Here is a 17,203-nt window from a genome sequence, read left to right as displayed (position 1 = left end):
GCAGCAGCTAATTCTCAGAGCCGACACCATGCTCTCTACCAGCCACGCGAGCGGCCTTATACCCTTCACTAGGCGCCAGACACCCCGCAAGGTGCTTTACAGAGATTAATTCAATTAATCTTCACAAGGCTCTTACAAGGAGCCACTGTTATTTCCATTTTAAAGACCGAGGAAGCACAGACAGGTGACATCACTTGTCGATGTCAGACCACCAGTAAGTGGTGGACTCGGGATTAAAACCAGGCAGTCTGGCTCCAAGGTCTCTGCTCTTAAGTATTGGAGCTTCGCTTCTACCATCACTAGGAGTGACAGAGTTCAGGATGGTCACCCAAAGCTATGGAGTAAATGGAACTGCGGCAACAACCCAGTCGGCTGCATGCAACCTGCCAGCCCAAGACGGGGAGGGGTCAGAGCACCTCCTCTCAATTCAAGAGCTTTGCCAGTTTTTAATTCAATTAAAAAACTCCATTTTTCAACTTTTCACCGAAAGATACGGGAAAATGTACTTCATACTCAGAGTGAAATAGTTGTGACTCTGTCTACAAAGTGCTTCTCTGAGTCTAAAATAAACCTGGGACATTTATAGACCCAGAGCACATGCGAAGACGTGCTGTTCTTAACCTGGAAAACTTTCCGTTTTCAGTCACAAGTAGGAAGGCTGGAGCGTCGCTCACCTACATGGAGGGGGCAGCTTATTTCTATGGCTTCTGAAGTGACTCAGTCACTTTGTATGGCACCAAACTCTTAGAACAAGGGAAGCCTTTCCCAGGCATTTCACTCAGAGCACAAAGTTTGGAGAGCACACTTCTAAGAGGAACAAGTTTGTTACCTTCGGACATGAAATAGGGAATCCGGAATCTTCCTTCTAAAACTCTCTGCCTCAAAATTGGAAGAGTTGGTCCATCAAAAGGCAGAGCTCCACAGACAAGGACATAAAGAACCACTCCCATGCTCTAGGAAAGAAGACAGTGCAGTCACTTTTCCTCTGAGAACTTTAAACACTCTTTGTTTTCCTAAACATCCCCGGGGCCCTTAAGATCATTTGGGCTGAAAAATTCCTGTTTGGATTTACTACTGTCTCAGAATTTGAAAAGAAAAAAAAAAGAAAAATCGAAAACTCAGACTACTGCAATAAAATATCCTGAAACAAATACTCAAAGATCTGAATTTAATTTCTTTTGATTACTACTTAAAATTATTGCTGATATTAAAGTAATAACATCTGCCCCTAGAAATTCTTTCCTAGAATCAAATTCAAAATGCTCGAATTACAGTCCAGTGGGCGGGAAAAGTATGAACTACGGCCTATGTGTTAGGTACCAAGAGCTTCGGCGATGGGCCTAAGTACCAAGGGTCATTGTCATAGATGCACTGAACACGGCAAAGCAAACAAGTACCCAGATATCCAGCTGTGGTCCTTCATACTGCTGCCCTTCAAAGACTTCAGGGGCCGCATAAGGAGGGCTGCCACACCATGTTGCCAGCAGTTCACCACTTTTAAAGAAATTTCCAAAACCGAAATCTATTGGGATGGAAATAAATGTTACTTTCATCTGTGTTCTCAAACTATACTGAGTTTCTTGTAACAAATTTTACAATATGCTGTATCAACGATAGCACTACTATTCGCTCTGTGAGGAACAGCATTGATCTTGTGATGTGTCCTCAGCACGGAGCACAGTGACTAGCAAATATCAAGTATTCAATAAATATTTGTGGAATGAACGAATGTATAAATCTATCAAGTTTTTTTCTCCAAGACAATGAGTGAGAGGCTGGAAAAAGACTTTAGGTCATGTATTTTTAAGGCCGAAAGAAAATCCATTGGTGTGGACAACCAACTTGAATTAGAAAAGCTTAGAATTTCAATTACTCCATGATTAAGAACTCTATCTCTTTTTTTTTTTAAGTTAAAGTCTTTTTCAGTAAGTTCTATGCTCAGCATGGGGCTTGAACTCATGACCCCGAGATCAAGAGTCACATGCTCAACCTCGAGCCAGCCAGGCGCCCCATGAGCTCTTTATCTTTTATAGTCTTTAAGGAAAGAAACAAATGAGTAAAAATTTAAGATCTTTACCTAAACACAACGGCTCCGTTACCCAAGGTAGCAAGAACTAGAACCTCTTAAGGCAACTGAGTCCCGTGTTTCTCAGGTCACAATTCTTTAAGAGTTGGCCCATACATTCTGATTTAAGCAGATGTGCATCTGAATAGCTCATTATCATGTGATGGCTCTCTGGCCCAGCCAGCCACAAGACACCTATCACTTACTCGTTTACAGAATGAGCGGCATTATACCTCAAAACAGTGAATGGCTCTCCCTTAAATAACATTAGTCATACTGAATCTATAGCTTTGTTACACAGCAGGCACTCTGGCAACACTACTCAGATGCCTTCAATACGCACGAAAAGACCAATTTCAGTGAGTTTCGGTATAAATGCAAGCTTGTGCCCTTTTGCTAAGCCTTCACATATCTCGTGTTCTTACTGCGGAAACAAATTCCTGTTATTTTGTAAGTTACAGGAATACTGTCTTATGTTGTGAGACTCCTGACCAGAGAACACTGCCTTAGTGACAGAAACTGGCTCTACTCCTGGCTGGTGTAGGGTGCTGCAGGGATAGTGAGCTTTAAAAGGTGTCCCCATGAGTACTGGATCAAATCTCCAGTTCCAGACTCACTGGCTGTGTGACTCTGTATCAATCTCTGTGAGCCTTGGTTTCCCCATCTGCAAAGTTGAAATAATAAACATCTGTAGTTGGCAGGTTTTTGTGAGGATCCGGTGACTTAACATCAACTCGCACTGTTCACACTTGGAGACCACGGCATATGTGAGTAACTGCAGGCGAAGCGTTCTCTTGGCTCACTGACACACAAACTCGTGGCAAGCAGTAGTGACAGTCAACAACAGTCGCAACCCCCAACACCACAGCTTCACAGCAGAGCACAATCTCTCCAGTTAAGGAGAATGAGAGCAGATTTCCGGTTTTCCTGCTTTTCTAGCTTCAAGCCCCTTTGGCAGACGACTCAACTTCCCTGAACTTAAATTTCTTCATCTATAAATGTAGTGATAATCTACCTACCCAGACAGGATGCTGTGAGGATTAAATGAGATGAAACACGTAAAGCGCCTAGAGCATGGGAGATGTCAAAGGTCAGCTCCCTTCTCTTTTCGTGAAGCCATCATTACGAACTACCGCCTTTCAGACACAAAGGTTCTGAGAAAATATACAGCAAGGACAGGGAAGTGGAGAGGACTCTGAGGGTTCCAAAGACAAGTGAGGGTGCACGTGGGGAAGAGCCTCAGGCACCTTCCAGACCTGGTGGAACACTGGCATCCAAGAGTACAAACCAGGCAGGGCGAACCTCTCCCTTCATCATGGGACCACAGTTCAGTCTTACACTCTGCTTTCCCAAAGGACCGTCAGAGAGGTCTTACCTTCTCAACTCCACCTCTATGACTAACTACTCATACCACATCATAACCCGTATGTCCTTATTGATGTAGGTTTCTAAGTTTCCAGAAAAGCTATACTCTCAAATGAGTCAAGGACTAGAAATTCCAGTAACATTTAAAGAGGAAAATGTTAACTTCACTCACGTATTAAAGCCCAAGAAGCTCCAGGATGTGTGTCTGGAGATCCTGAAATAGGTCCAATAACTGTTGTACTTTAAACTTTAATCACAGGAGGAATTTTAGGCTCATGTAAGTTGAGGATACCCTTTGAATAGCATTGTAAAGTTTTAACATCTCGAAGAGTCACTATAGAACTTCAATCTGATGTTCCCTGGGCCCTGGTGGATTGTGTCCTCTCAGAGGAGTGACGGGGCCTGGTGGCCTGGCCTCCTGACTGCCTAGGCTCTCTCACTGGTACATTTCATAGGCAAGGCGAGAGCCAGAGCTGGGAAAGCATCACTGTGCCTATGGCAGCCCAGGCTCAACCACAGCTTTACACATTCAGGACAAAGAAAGTGTCTGTTAACTTATAAGGAGAGTTGCACTAAACTGATGTTTACTTCAATTTCCTGTAGAGAAATGAGGAAAATAGAAACTTGAGCCTGGGGCAACATTAAAAGCAATGCCTAACGACAATCAGGTTCACTAAAGCTATTATCGTAGCACATATGCAGATATCTTCTATAACCTTGTCAAAACACTTAAACATGGTTTCTGCAATCATCTGAGGTATGGGTTCAGAAAGACTATGGAATCAGGAAGATTCAAATCAAATCCTGGGTTGTCCACTGAGTTGTGTGACGTTGGGCAAATTACTTAACCCAAGAGTCAGACGCTTAACTGACTGCAGAAAATGGTTTCTTTTTTCTTTTTTAACATTTTTATTTATTTTTGAGAGACAGAAACAGAGCATGAGGAGGTGAGGGGCAGAGAGAGAGGGAGACACTGAATCCGAAGGAGGCTCTAGGCTCTGAGCTATCAGCACAGAGTCCAATGTGAGGCTTGAACCCATGAACCGTGAGATCATGACCTGAGCCAAAGTCGGACGCTCAACCGACTGAGCCACCCAGGCACCCTGAAGATGGTTTCCTCTTAATAATCTTATGAGACATCCGTATTTCAGGAGAAAGTGAGGGTAGAAAGTCAACTACCTAGCGTTTACGTTGAAAAACTGTAATAGAAACGAAGTCTGACTACAGAGCCCTTGCTGTTAACCACCACCTTTATGTCCCTCCCTGGCACTGTGATATGTAGCTATTTTTGGGTAAGGCAATAATTGTCAGGTTTAAGAAGTGGCAATAGAAAGGCACTTAAAAATAAAAGTCTTTTTACTTCTTCACAGGAGCCTGACTAATTTGCTTCATTCACAGTCTGCAGCTTTCTGCCTAAACGCATCTAAGTGCAACGAGGGGTGAGTGAGAACGATGAGATACGAAAATGGCATGGCTGTGCAGGATTTGCTTATTGCCTTTTATTCAAATGGAATGGGTCAGTGTTTCATCACAGTAACCAAATTCATTCCTTCATTCAACATTTGAGTGCCTATATGTCAACTGCTGTGCAAACACTGAAGAGAGACTCCTGACGACAGAAAATAATAAAAGATCCCACATTATCGTCAGACTTTTGGAAACCACTGTGAAAACAGTAACTTGGGCATTCTTCTCTTTATGCTACCTCCAGATCTGGGGTGGCTCTGGCTGGAATGGAAACACCTGTCTAGTTTTGTGTACTCTCTACCTCTGATCTGCAGGTTAGTACCAACAATGATGGCTGCTATGTCCTTCAGTTATTTTTTTTTAATTAAAAAATTTTTTAAAATGTTTATTTATTTTTGAGAGAGACACAGACAGAATGTGAGTGGGTTGGGGCAGAGAGAGAGGGAGGCACAGAATCTGAAGCAGGCTCCAGGCTCTGAGTTGTCAATGCAGAGCCTGACACGGGGCTTGAACTCACAAGCTGTGAGATCATGACCTGAGCCGAAGTCGGACGCTCAACCAACTGAGCCACCCAGGGGCCCCTCCTTCAGACATTCTGACTCCTGTTTCTCCACCACAGAACTTAGGCCGTGGAATGCTGGATTCACATTGATATTATTTAACTTTCAACTCTAAAGTAATTTTAGATTTTCAGAAAAGATGCAACAATACAGTACAGGTCACATATTTTATAGACTGTCCCTCAGTCTGGTTTGCCTGGTGTGTTTTCTCATGACTGGGTTCGGATTATGGATTTTGGGGCAGAACTTCAAGAGGTAGAGGGCTCTTCTCAGTGCATCGGATCAGGGGATGCATGGTAGCACGTCTAATTAGTGGTGGGATTATTAACCTTGATCTCTTAGGTTGCTTTCTGTTGGGTTTCCCTGTTATAAAGTTACTATTTGCCCCACTACAATTAATAAACTGAGCTTAACTGAGCCACGCAGGTGCCCCTCCTGGTAGATTTCACTGCAGCAATGACTACTGTAATGTTCTAATGGTAAGTTTTCATTTCCCTCATTTCTTCTACACTTATTAATTACAATTCTTCTTTAAGAAGGAGTTGTCCCTTGTTCCCCTTTTATTTATTCATTAAATTATTTATTATTTATAATATTATCATTGTATTTATCATGAACATTTATTTTTTGTATGTGTGTTATAATACTCTTGTTATTTATTTTGATGCTCAAATAGTTCTCGCTTTGGCCATGAGAAACTAATTCAGGTTGGTTTCTATATCCTTTCAACACGTCCCCATTTTTTTAAAATGTCATTTTATTTCAAGTATTTCCTTATCTCTGGCACCAGAAGATGTTTCAGGCTTCTTTTGTATTTTCCCTGCCTCCACTCTGGAATCAACCACTTTTCCAAGGAGCTCTGGTTACTTTGATAGAGGAATGGTATCCAGAAAGCAAGACGTGGGTGCCTGGGTAGCTCAGTCGGATGAGCCTATGACTCTTCATATCAGCTCAGGTCACGATCTCACTGTTCGGTTTGTGGGTTCGAGCCCCGCATCAGCTTCTGCACTGACAGTGTGGAGCCTGCTTGGAGTTCTCTCTCTGTCCCTTCCCTGCTTGGACACCCTCTCTCTTGCTCTTAAAATCAATCAATAAAACTTAAAAAAAAACCAAACCAAGACTAGGACCTACATGTACTCACTGTAGCTTGGATGTCACTTGCTTCTAGTCCATGTCAGCATAGAGAGTTAGGAAGTGTATGTATGAATGCTAAAAGCCATGTATACCCCTCATATCTATTCTTGTTCCTTTCTATATGTATATGTATTTAAAAGAAAAAAACCCAACAACTCATGAATTGACACCAATACTTCTCACTGCAATCCATGGTTCAGTCTAGTGTTATTTTGATACTACTTTTATTCATACATGATTGACCGACTCTTAGAAAATTTTGAAGATATAAAAACTTTCTTTCCTCTGCAGCAATCTGTCTTGTGTAGGGAGTAACTGAACTCTCCCTCATAACACACCTTGAATTTGTCAGATCAATCATGATTTTCAACATTTCTTGAACACAGTAGGAAAAAAAACCCTATCTTTCTCAAAGAATCTCTTAGCTTCTTAATTTTAAGAAAGTTCAGTACGAAATCATTAGAAGTTTTAGAAACAAATGACAAATAGTCCTTCAACACGGTCTAGGAGTTATCATCAAATCCAAAAAACATTTATGTCAAACGTACACTGGGTTAGGCATTACACACTTGGTATTTTTGTAACATGCTATTTCATTTAATTGTGATGACAGTTCTATGAAATGTGACTGTCCTTGCCTTACCAACAAGGAAATTGAAGCTCCAAGTGGTTAGAAGACTTGCCCAAGTACCTGTCGCTATGACTGGCTTAGCCAGTATTCAAATACAGGTTTTTTTAAACTGCAAGCCAGGTGTTCTTTTAAACTAAATCACAGATGTTCCAAGAATTTTGCTAGTCAGAGAAGTTTAATCCAACTCACAATGGGAGGTAAGGCTGTCATAAACCCAGGAAAAGTCCTTTACATTAGTAGAGATGAGAGATTTCCTAATTGATCCCTCTGCCAACAGAATTGACAACTGAGGGCTTTCTCTTCTCTATAATATTACCTGATATGTCAACAGCATCCTTAATGAGCAAATGGAAATAATTAAGATGTTTACAAAGTAAATGTCAGAAATATATACTTACATTCATTTTAGGAATCCATACTCTTTAAGATTATCTAATGCTTACTTATTTTTGAAAGAGAGAGAGAGAGAGGGCATGAGATCGCATAAGCAGAGGAGGCGTAGTGAAAGAAGGGGACAGAGGATCCAAAGCAGGCTCCTCGCTGACAGCAGAGAGCCCAATGTGGGGCTTGAACCCATGAACTGCGAGACCATGACCTGAGCTGAAGTTGGACGCTCAACCGACTGAGCCACCCAGGCACCCCAGGAACCCATGTTCTTTTTAAGAATGCACAATGTGTTGAAGAGACCTCTTGCCCTTTCATGTGAGATGATATGTGCCCAGATCCCAGATCCATGTTCTCCAGGAGTTTTCCTCTTAACAATGGTTTTGATATTTCCCAGTATACCCATATTCTCTCACCTGGTTTCTGTGAGGCCTGAAATGTCTACAGAAGAGAGGTTTTGGAGTAGACTGTTTAACCACAGAACAGACGCAATTACTGTTAACAGACTCTCATGGAAATGAACTTGGCCTCAAAAGTGGAGTGCTCTAACAACCTCTTATCTAAGTATCCAGTAACAGAGCATGGATATATTTGAAAACTGTACTAGAACTGCTATGATTGTCTGCTTTATACTTTCAAAGTGATTGACCTGTTATCTTACTGACAACAAATGCCAATTATTATTACTGTCATCACTAAATTAAATAAGTTATCTGTGCCCAAATATCATTATCAGAGGGCCAGTGTTTTAGGAATAACAAGGCCTTGCACAGAATAAATAAGCTGATCCTGATAATTGCCGTCTGACAGGAACCAAGCACAAGAGAATTCTGTTGATTGCTGCCATGAAACAGATCGAACATCAGCAGGCATACGAGCCACCTGGACAACCTGCTGAGGGGCAGGTGCTGATTCAGCAGGTCTAGGGCTGGGCTTGATATTCTGCATTTCCAACAAGCTCCAAAGTGATGCTCATGCTGCTGGTCCCCAGACCACTCTTCAAGGAGCCAGGAAACAGAATAAAATGAAGGTTGTGAAATAGATACAGAAAATGTTAAACAGCCTGTCACTGTTTATTGTTGCAAAATGATTATAATTATTGAATACTTTCAGGATTTTTATGTAAATGACATAAAGACTAAACAGAAGTCATTAGGTAAATTAATTTTTTTCTGAAAAGGGAAAAAACAAAACATTTAAAACCAGTCTTCAAGCTAAGAAAAAGTAAATGAATTCTAGGAATCAACACAACCAAGGCAATTTTTAATCCCCAGCAGTGTGTTATAATGTCTAATTTATAATTAAAAAAATTCTCCTACAGAGTAGCAGATGGCTTTAGGGTTAATTTTATCCTTGTTTCTAAAATTACCAGTAGAATTCAGATACCCCGTCTCGCTGGAGAGATACACCTCTTTTGTAATTATGACGATAGGAGCAAAGAAGACAATTATGAGGAAATGAAAGCTGACAAATGAAAGGTGGGACGGGGTTAGGGACGAAGCTGAACATTGGGTAAACGGAATACTGACAGGATACTGACATCACCGTGTGCTTTGCTGCCCCCACCCCCACCCTGCAAGAAAAGACCAGCTGCACAGCTTACTTCCAAACATCAGTCACTCCCTTTCCACCTGACCGGAGGGCACCGAGAGAATGATCACCACAGTTGAGATGAAATGTGATCCTGCTGACCAGTGTGAGACATTTGTCCGATGAGAGGGTTCAGTGGGCTAAGAAGCAAATAGATGGTCTTCCTTAGCCCCAAATGGGGTGGAGAGCACGAAGGGAGAAAAGGAGGGGGAAAACAAAAGAAAACAAAACTCAACAAAACCCTCTGAGCTGTCTTCCACAGTCCCGGCTTAATGTGCTGCTAGTGCTAAGTGGGCTTAAAGGATAAACACGAGGTATCACCGTGTTTGGTGAGGCAAAGCTCTTTTTCACACCCTACCAGTGGCAGAATGATACCAAAGGAAAACTTTTTATAAATATTTTACTAATAAAACCTATCCGAGTCTCTCCCACCCTTTTTTGGTTTCAGGACACAAAACTGGAATTATATATACAGAAACCCTGTCTCAAGGTCTTCTAGTAAACAGGAAGATTGTTAGAAGCAATAATGAGAGGTGAAGGGCTACTCGGGGATCACGGTCTATTCAGAAGGGAAGCTTTCCTCAAGGGCTGGAGACAAGTGACTTGTGATGCACAGGTCAGATCCATCAGGCTATTACACATTACTAATAACATTTAAGATCGCTCTCAGAAAAATAATTAATTTGAATGGAGCACAGACAATTTAGAATATAAGTGATAAACTTGTCTTATTCCTCTGTGACTTGTATTAATAAGGCTTTAAGGGGCGCCTGGGTGGCGCAGTCGGTTAAGCGTCCGACTTTAGCCAGGTCACGATCTCGCGGTCCGTGAGTTCGAGCCCCGCATTGTGCTCTGGGCTGATGGCTCGGAGCCTGGAGCCTGTTTCCGATTCTGTGTCTCCCTCTCTCTCTGCCCCTCGCCCATTCATGCTCTGTCTCTCTCTGTCCCAAAAATAAATAAACGTTGAAAAAAAAAATTAAAAAAAAAAATAAGGCTTTAAGGCCTTGGTGATTAAATAAAAACAAAAAACATGGTAGGGGCGATTATAAGGCTATGAAAATTTTCAGGACTTGTTTTCACATGGAATCAGTTATATATATATATATATATATATATATACTTTTAGTGAGTGTTTACATGGTGCCAGGAACTTTAATTAACAATTTATTTAATACTTAAATGGCATTAACTATGTACCAGGCACTGTTTTAAGTACTTTGCAAATATTAACTGGTAACCAGTATGAGATATGAACTTCTATCATGCCCTCTTCAAAGATAAGGAAACTGAGGACAGAGATGTTAGGTAATGTGTCCAAAGTCACCCATCTAGTAAGTGGCAGAACCACGGTTCAAAGCCAAGTGGTCTGGTTCTAGAGACCATACTCTTACCTGCTACCCCTCGTCTGTAACATTATCACTAATTCTAGCAATATTCCTGAGAAACAGATTAATCTGTTTAATATATATGGCAACACAGCACAGTGAGGTTAAATAATCAGCCCAAGGTCACACAGCCATTAAGTGGCACAGCCCGAATTTGCACCAGTCGTGTCTGATAGCACACTCCACATTCTTTATGTGAAGCCTTGTTTGAATTGTGATATTGTCTGAAAACTTCCTCCAAGTAATTCATACATTTTTATCTTTAAATATTTATTATAAACATTTCAGATTAGGAAAGGTGAGGAATAAAACAAAATGTCCTTCACCTACTTATTGTCAACTTCGTGCCTGAACAGTCTTTGCCAGAACAGCTAAGAGGAAAGAGCACCGCAACTATACAACAAAAGCCAATATTCCTTTGCATTCTGCCTGGTGTTTTGCAAAGGCTGGAGGTCTCATCATCGAGGCAATGAACACACACCGGTATGGATGGACCCATGGCCCATCAGTGACTGAGGTCTTTACTCGTTGGAAGAGCATATATTAGAAACTGATTTCAAAGCCGTGTTTCTGTATTTATTACAATGAAACACTGATACTTCTACGCATTTTATCTCTTATGAACAGAGACAAAAATTATAATTTACACTAGTTTTGATTTGCACTTTCTCAGTTTCAACAAAGAAGATAGCTAAAACAGTTCAATTATTCAACCCATTTAGCAATTAAAGAGATTTTCATAAGAAGAATAAACCAAGTACAATTTGCAGGAATAATTTTGCATTTTTCCATGGAGTCCCATCTTTCCTACATGCGTCGGAATTCTTTAAAATTCAAGAAGAATCCTCAGAGATTACAAGATGATGTTTTTAAAGGAAAGCAGGAGTATAAAAAAGTTATAAAATCTATGGATAAAAATAAACATCCTGGAGAAATTCTTTAAGGCACTGAAACACATCTAAATTTTGATGGCATGTAAAATTCTCCATGATCTGAGTCGGCCTACCTGTCCAGACTCTTTGCCCATCGTGTGTCATCAACACTTTGATTCCACTAGTTCTGTCTACACCTTCCCTACACAGTTCGAATTCCTTGGCCTGCCTGCCTTTGCACATGCTGATCTACCTGCTTGGAGCTGTCATCCCTACCTTACCCCTTGCTTCTCTCTCCCCCTGTCCCTCCACAAAGGTCTTCTTCTTAATCAAGTCTTAGCTAGTAATTTCCCTGGTTCTTCAGGCAGAGTTAGCCTTTCCTCTAGCCTCGGGGCCTATATAACAATTATCTTCTTGTGTTATATTTAGATAAGCCTTGGTTCTCGGTTAACTCCTTGGGGTGAGAGCAGAGTTAAACTTCCCCCATTGTCGTTGTTGTATTCTTGAAATACCTGAATCTCCAGGATTCAAGCAGAGTAGAGGCTTAATAAAGATTTGCTAAAATTTCGGGTAAATGGTGGTAAGAATGACAGAAAAAAATGTGGACAAGATGACACTTGAGTGTCTAGATGTACCGTGTGTGCATGCAAGCATGCATGTGTCCCCATTTGCGAGGTATGGAATCAATGACACTAAATGCATAAATTCTGAATGATAAAACCCTAAATTCAGCGAGAACCCCTTGAGGAAAAACTGACCAATAATGCTTGGAAACTATAACAAGATATAGGGGAGGAAGCACAGATTCAGAGGTCAAAGAGACCAAGCTGTGAATACCACATAATGAATGACATTAGAAATACTGACTTTACCTACCTATATTATAGGCTAGAATTAAAGGAGACATATCATAGCCCGGCAAAACTTGGTTACGACCTTAAAGGAGTGCTCTGTATATTTTGTTTGCAAGTTTCTTTGGTGTTCTAATTTGACATTTTCTTTTGAGATGTTAGTGACAGAGCACTCTGTAATTTCTATAGCATATGACTCACACGACTAACCTTTCTCTGCCTAAAGACTCCCAGAACTCCTTGGAGGTATTTTTTTTGTGTGTGAAATTTTTCTTTTAGTGATAAAGGAATATGATGGTGAAGCAGTGGTTTCCCCTTTCTTTCTACGAGTTAAGAACTTCAAAAAACAAGAGCCTTGTTTGAAGAGGACAATTTGAGGGCAGGAGACGCTTTCAAGAAGTAAACAAAACGTTCCCGTCAAGTGCATTATAGAAGAATGGCATGGAAGGGCCAAAAGAAGAAGGAGAAAAACAAAAACAAAAACCACAAATGGGAGATGTGAATGCACATTAAAAAAACAATGGAAACACCAATACTCTGGATTGCATTTTCAAAACAAAAAAGACAAATCAAGACAAATCTTTATATATATACAATGGGAATGTAACAAATTAACTTAAAAAAAAAAACACTTATTCAGGCAATCCCATTACAAAAAAAGTCATAGCCTGCAGAATGGAAAATCCATTACCTCCCTGAACCATACGTAACACTGGCATTTAAAATTAATTATTAAAATTAACATGAAGTAAGTAAAAATTAATTATTTGCTTTCCCCCACATGCCCAAGGCAAAAACTGATGGGAAACGACATAGAAACAAACCAGTTATGTGCACAAATCAGAGGCTTTTGACTTCTATTTTATACCACAATGCCACAAACCAAGGCTGTTGTTTTCTCCCTGAGCCTAGGAGTCAAGTATCCAACCTAGGAAGTCAGCCGGTAACTTCCCGGTCAGCTCCTCTCATCCGGATGTGCCTCTGCCCTCTTTAACAATCCTGGAACAAACCTAGAACAATCCTAGAACAAACACTACCTGCAACCTTGCTGAGCTTTTGTTCCAAGCCCCTGATCTTCTTCAAAACCCTAAGTGAAATAAATCTCCCTCCCACACCTACAACCTCTAGCCCAGACCCACATTCTCTTAATTGGACCAGTGCCTGAGATTACTTACGAATCTTCCTATCTTCAGTCTTACCCACACCTCCTACCCATCTTCACTCTGCTGCCAGAAAGAGACCTCCTTTCAACACGCAGATCTAATCATAGTACCCCAGTCCCACCTGCACTCCCACCCCAGCCTACCATTTTCGATAGGTCACGCTCCCTATCGGCAACAGAACAAACTCTGACACCTCTCATGGCATCCAAGACCCTGCACATTCTGCTCTTTGCCTACTGTTCCCCTGTGTCGATCCCCTGGGCCTGCGGATTTCATGTCTCACCAATATGGAGCCACAGTTCCCCACCACACCAATCTCCATCTCTCTCTCTCTCCTTTTATCTGTGGTATTTACACAGTCGGCATGCCTATGTGCAATATCCTACTCCTGTTTATCCTCCTGGCAAGCTTCTAATTCCTCTCTCAAGCCTAAGTTCAAATAGCACCTTCTCTGTGAAGCCTCCCTGACTTCTCAGGTAGACTGCTGTTCCTTCACCTGGATTCCTACTGCATTTTGTACATATATTTCTGGGCAACATATTGTATTTTAATTATTTTTCTCTCTCCACTAGACTTCTAGAAACAGAGGATTTGTATTCCAGTACCTAGCATAGCAAAGTACTTGACACATAAATATTTACTGAACTTTTGACCAGGTGGATAAAGAAATTTGACTATAAAATAGAAAACTTTTTACAACTGTGAAAAAGGTAGGAGGAAAACTAGTAAGGCAATCTTTACCCTTAGCCTCCATGTTATAAATCAAAACGTTACTGTATTGCAGCAAGGCATTTGACCTCTATCACTGTCTTTTATCTGTCTGTGACCTCTCTGCAGCCACCAGCCTTAAGCAGGAGAGCCGGGCTCGTCACCGGCAACCTGTACTGCTTCTCTGGCCAGGCCAGCAGCCCCCTGACACACTCCCACACTCCCTGACACACTCCCACACCTGCACCTCCTCCAGCATAGCACACCAAGGGACCTGGCCACAAATCAGACCCTGGGTATAGTGCTGCCATTCTGTACATTAATAATGAACATATTTCTCTTACTTTTCCTTACACATAGCGCTAACGAAATAAGTAAGACACACTTTGAGAAAGCGTGATGTCACTGCTAGAAATGTTCCTGAACATCTGCCTGCATGCGCGCATGCGCGCACCCCCCCCCCCCCCCCCCCCCCCACGTGCAGTGGCTCGAGTCTGGTCACGTTTGAGCCAGCTGCATCCCAGCTACCTGCTAGTTTGATGTTCATGTTGCTATCCAGCAGGAGATTTTCAGCCTTGAGATCACGGTGCACAATCTTCCGACCATGACAATAATCGACAGCAGACAGGATTTGCCAGAATTTGCGCCTGGCCTCAGACTCATTTAACCGGCCATGATTAGCAAGGTAGTCTGGAAAACATCAGAGATTTTAGGATTAGTCACTAAAACCAAAAACCAAACTAACAAAAATCCCCACTATCAGTACTTAGGATTTGTTTCTCCTTAAAAAGCCAGCTCTTTACTTATTTTAATTCCAGTGTGATTAATATACAGTGTTTTATTAGTTTCAGGTGTACAATACAGTGATTCAAAAATTCTGTATATTACTTAGTGCTCATCCAGGTAAGTGCACTCTTAATCCCCTTGATGTATTCAAAAGCTTTTTAAATGAGTAAGAGTGTTCAAGTACCATGCTGTTTTCCAAGTTCTCTGCCTTGAGAAAAGTAATTCCAATCATATTTCACTGGAATCCATATAAACGGAGAGAGAGCCCAAGACAATATGCAAGTGACGTAATATTCATAGTATAATTCCCAATGCTGTTTTATGCCCTAAGCACTCCCTCCACTGCTTTGTTTACAAATTTATTGAATATTTTTCCTAACCACATTTAAAAAAGAAACTTCTGTAAAAAACACCCATGAATCCATTTTCTGACATCTCTTCAGACAAGGGATATCTTTCTTTTAAATAATTATTTCATGGAGTTACTGTACAAGCCACCTGTAACATAAGATACAGGGATCCCTCGTAGTAGCTTAAATAATTCACACCCTGTTTTGTTCAGTGGAGCACCTCTGATCCACCCAAGACTTGTCCTCTAAATCAAATGTGATAGCCATGTTCTCTAAGCACACACACTTTGCAAGATACATTAGCTATGTTTGTGCAGTGTTATAATCTCTACTAAAGCGGTTTACCTGAGAATTAACTCTGCATATGTTTACATTAACTCAAGAAAACTAAACATTTATAGCTAGTTCAATTTTCGCTTGAAAATTTAAGTCTTTTAAAATGGTCTTTTGCGGAACAAGGTCAGCATGAATCTTGAAAGGCTTTTCTAAGATTTAAGGTTGTTTTCCCAAGTTAGGAATCGTATGGACAAATCAACATTCAGTCATCTTCATACATTTTGTGTTCTAGGCTATGTGGTTTACTGATACTTAGATTCCATGGCTTTGGGTCATGACATTCTCAATATTTACTGTAAAACTAACATTTGTACAACATTTTACAGTTTACAAAACTTGTTCATATCACTATATGTCACTTAATGTTCCTAAAAACACTCCATGATAAGGATTATTCTAATTTTCATCTTATAGGTGAGGAAGCTGAAGATCACAGGGATTAAGTAATCTGGCTGAATTCACACAACTGGTAAGTGAATAGCTGATCTGGAAACTTTGACTTTCTTTTTTTTTTTTTTTAAACCGTATCAAGCTTCTTTACTAGACTCCTGATGAAATCCTCACTATCCTTTCGAAACCCTGCTCATATGCCACCTTGCCCTTAAACAGTTCATCAAGTAGAAATGACCTCTAGTCTGAACTCCTTACCACTGACAACACAGTCTCATACTTTAGTTACCTGCACATATACCATAAATATCTCAGCATGTGTGCATATTTGGGTGCATACACACACACACACACACACACACACACACACACACACACACACAGCCTAATTCTAACACACTGTGTGTTAGAAAGTAAGATACTTTCATTTACACTTTCTGAGGTAGGAACCATATCATTCTCTTCTGTACTCCCCACACTGCTTTAATACTATGCATACAACATCAGAGGTACAGTTTTTAAAAATACTTAGCTGATTAAAGTCTGATCATAGATGGGTGGCATCATCATTAGTGTTGTAAAAATATCGTAGTACTATACATGTTAGAGGCTTTAAATGTAAGCAGACAGACCTAAATGTGAGACGTGAAACCATAAAAATCCTAAAAGTAAGCATAAGCGGTAATTTCTCTGACATCGGCTATAGCCCCCCCCCCCAAAAAAAGGCAGCAGAATCAGACCTATAAATGCAGAGAACAAACTGATGGTTGTCAGAGAGGTTGGGAGTGTGGAGTTGGGCAGAATGGGTGAAGGGGAGAGGAAGATAGGCGGAATGATTAAGTCACAGGAATAAAAGGCACAGCATAATGAATACCGTCGATGATACTAAAATAATTATGCAATGGGACAGACGGTAGCTACACTTGTGGTAAACACAGCATAATGTATAAACCTGTCAAATCACTAAGTTACACACCTGAAACTAATGTAACATGTGTGTCAACTATACCCAAATTAAAAAAAAATGGAAACAGACATTTCGTATATGCTTCTGTATGTGCTGTGATCAGCTCATCACATCTCCCTCCTGCTGTTACAGAGCCTGCATAATAGCCGTTTGTGATTCTAAAGGGAAAAACGGTTCACTTAAGAACATGTTGAATTTT

The 17,203-nt window shown here is 40.8% G+C and overlaps 1 protein-coding gene across 6 annotated transcripts in view; it reads right to left on the bottom strand.

Moving 5' to 3' along the window:
- SIK2 (salt inducible kinase 2) overlaps positions 1-17,203 on the bottom strand; it is a 123,336-nt gene that overhangs the window by 26,451 nt on the left and 79,682 nt on the right. For all 6 annotated transcript variants that reach the window (XM_011286338.4, XM_045038269.1, XM_045038270.1 and 3 more), the window contains 3 exons: positions 14,704-14,865; positions 1,398-1,522; positions 830-953 (listed from right to left, as the gene is read on the bottom strand). In XM_011286338.4, the coding sequence (XP_011284640.1) occupies positions 830-953; positions 1,398-1,522; positions 14,704-14,865 (411 nt within the window). The remainder of the gene's footprint in view (positions 1-829; positions 954-1,397; positions 1,523-14,703; positions 14,866-17,203) is intronic.

The sequence above is a fragment of the Felis catus genome, chromosome D1 (genome assembly GCF_018350175.1).
Source record: "Felis catus isolate Fca126 chromosome D1, F.catus_Fca126_mat1.0, whole genome shotgun sequence".
Lineage (NCBI taxonomy): Eukaryota > Metazoa > Chordata > Mammalia > Carnivora > Felidae > Felis > Felis catus.
The sequence above is the reverse complement of the archived record's forward strand: the minus strand, read 5'-3'. Positions and strand labels throughout refer to the sequence as shown.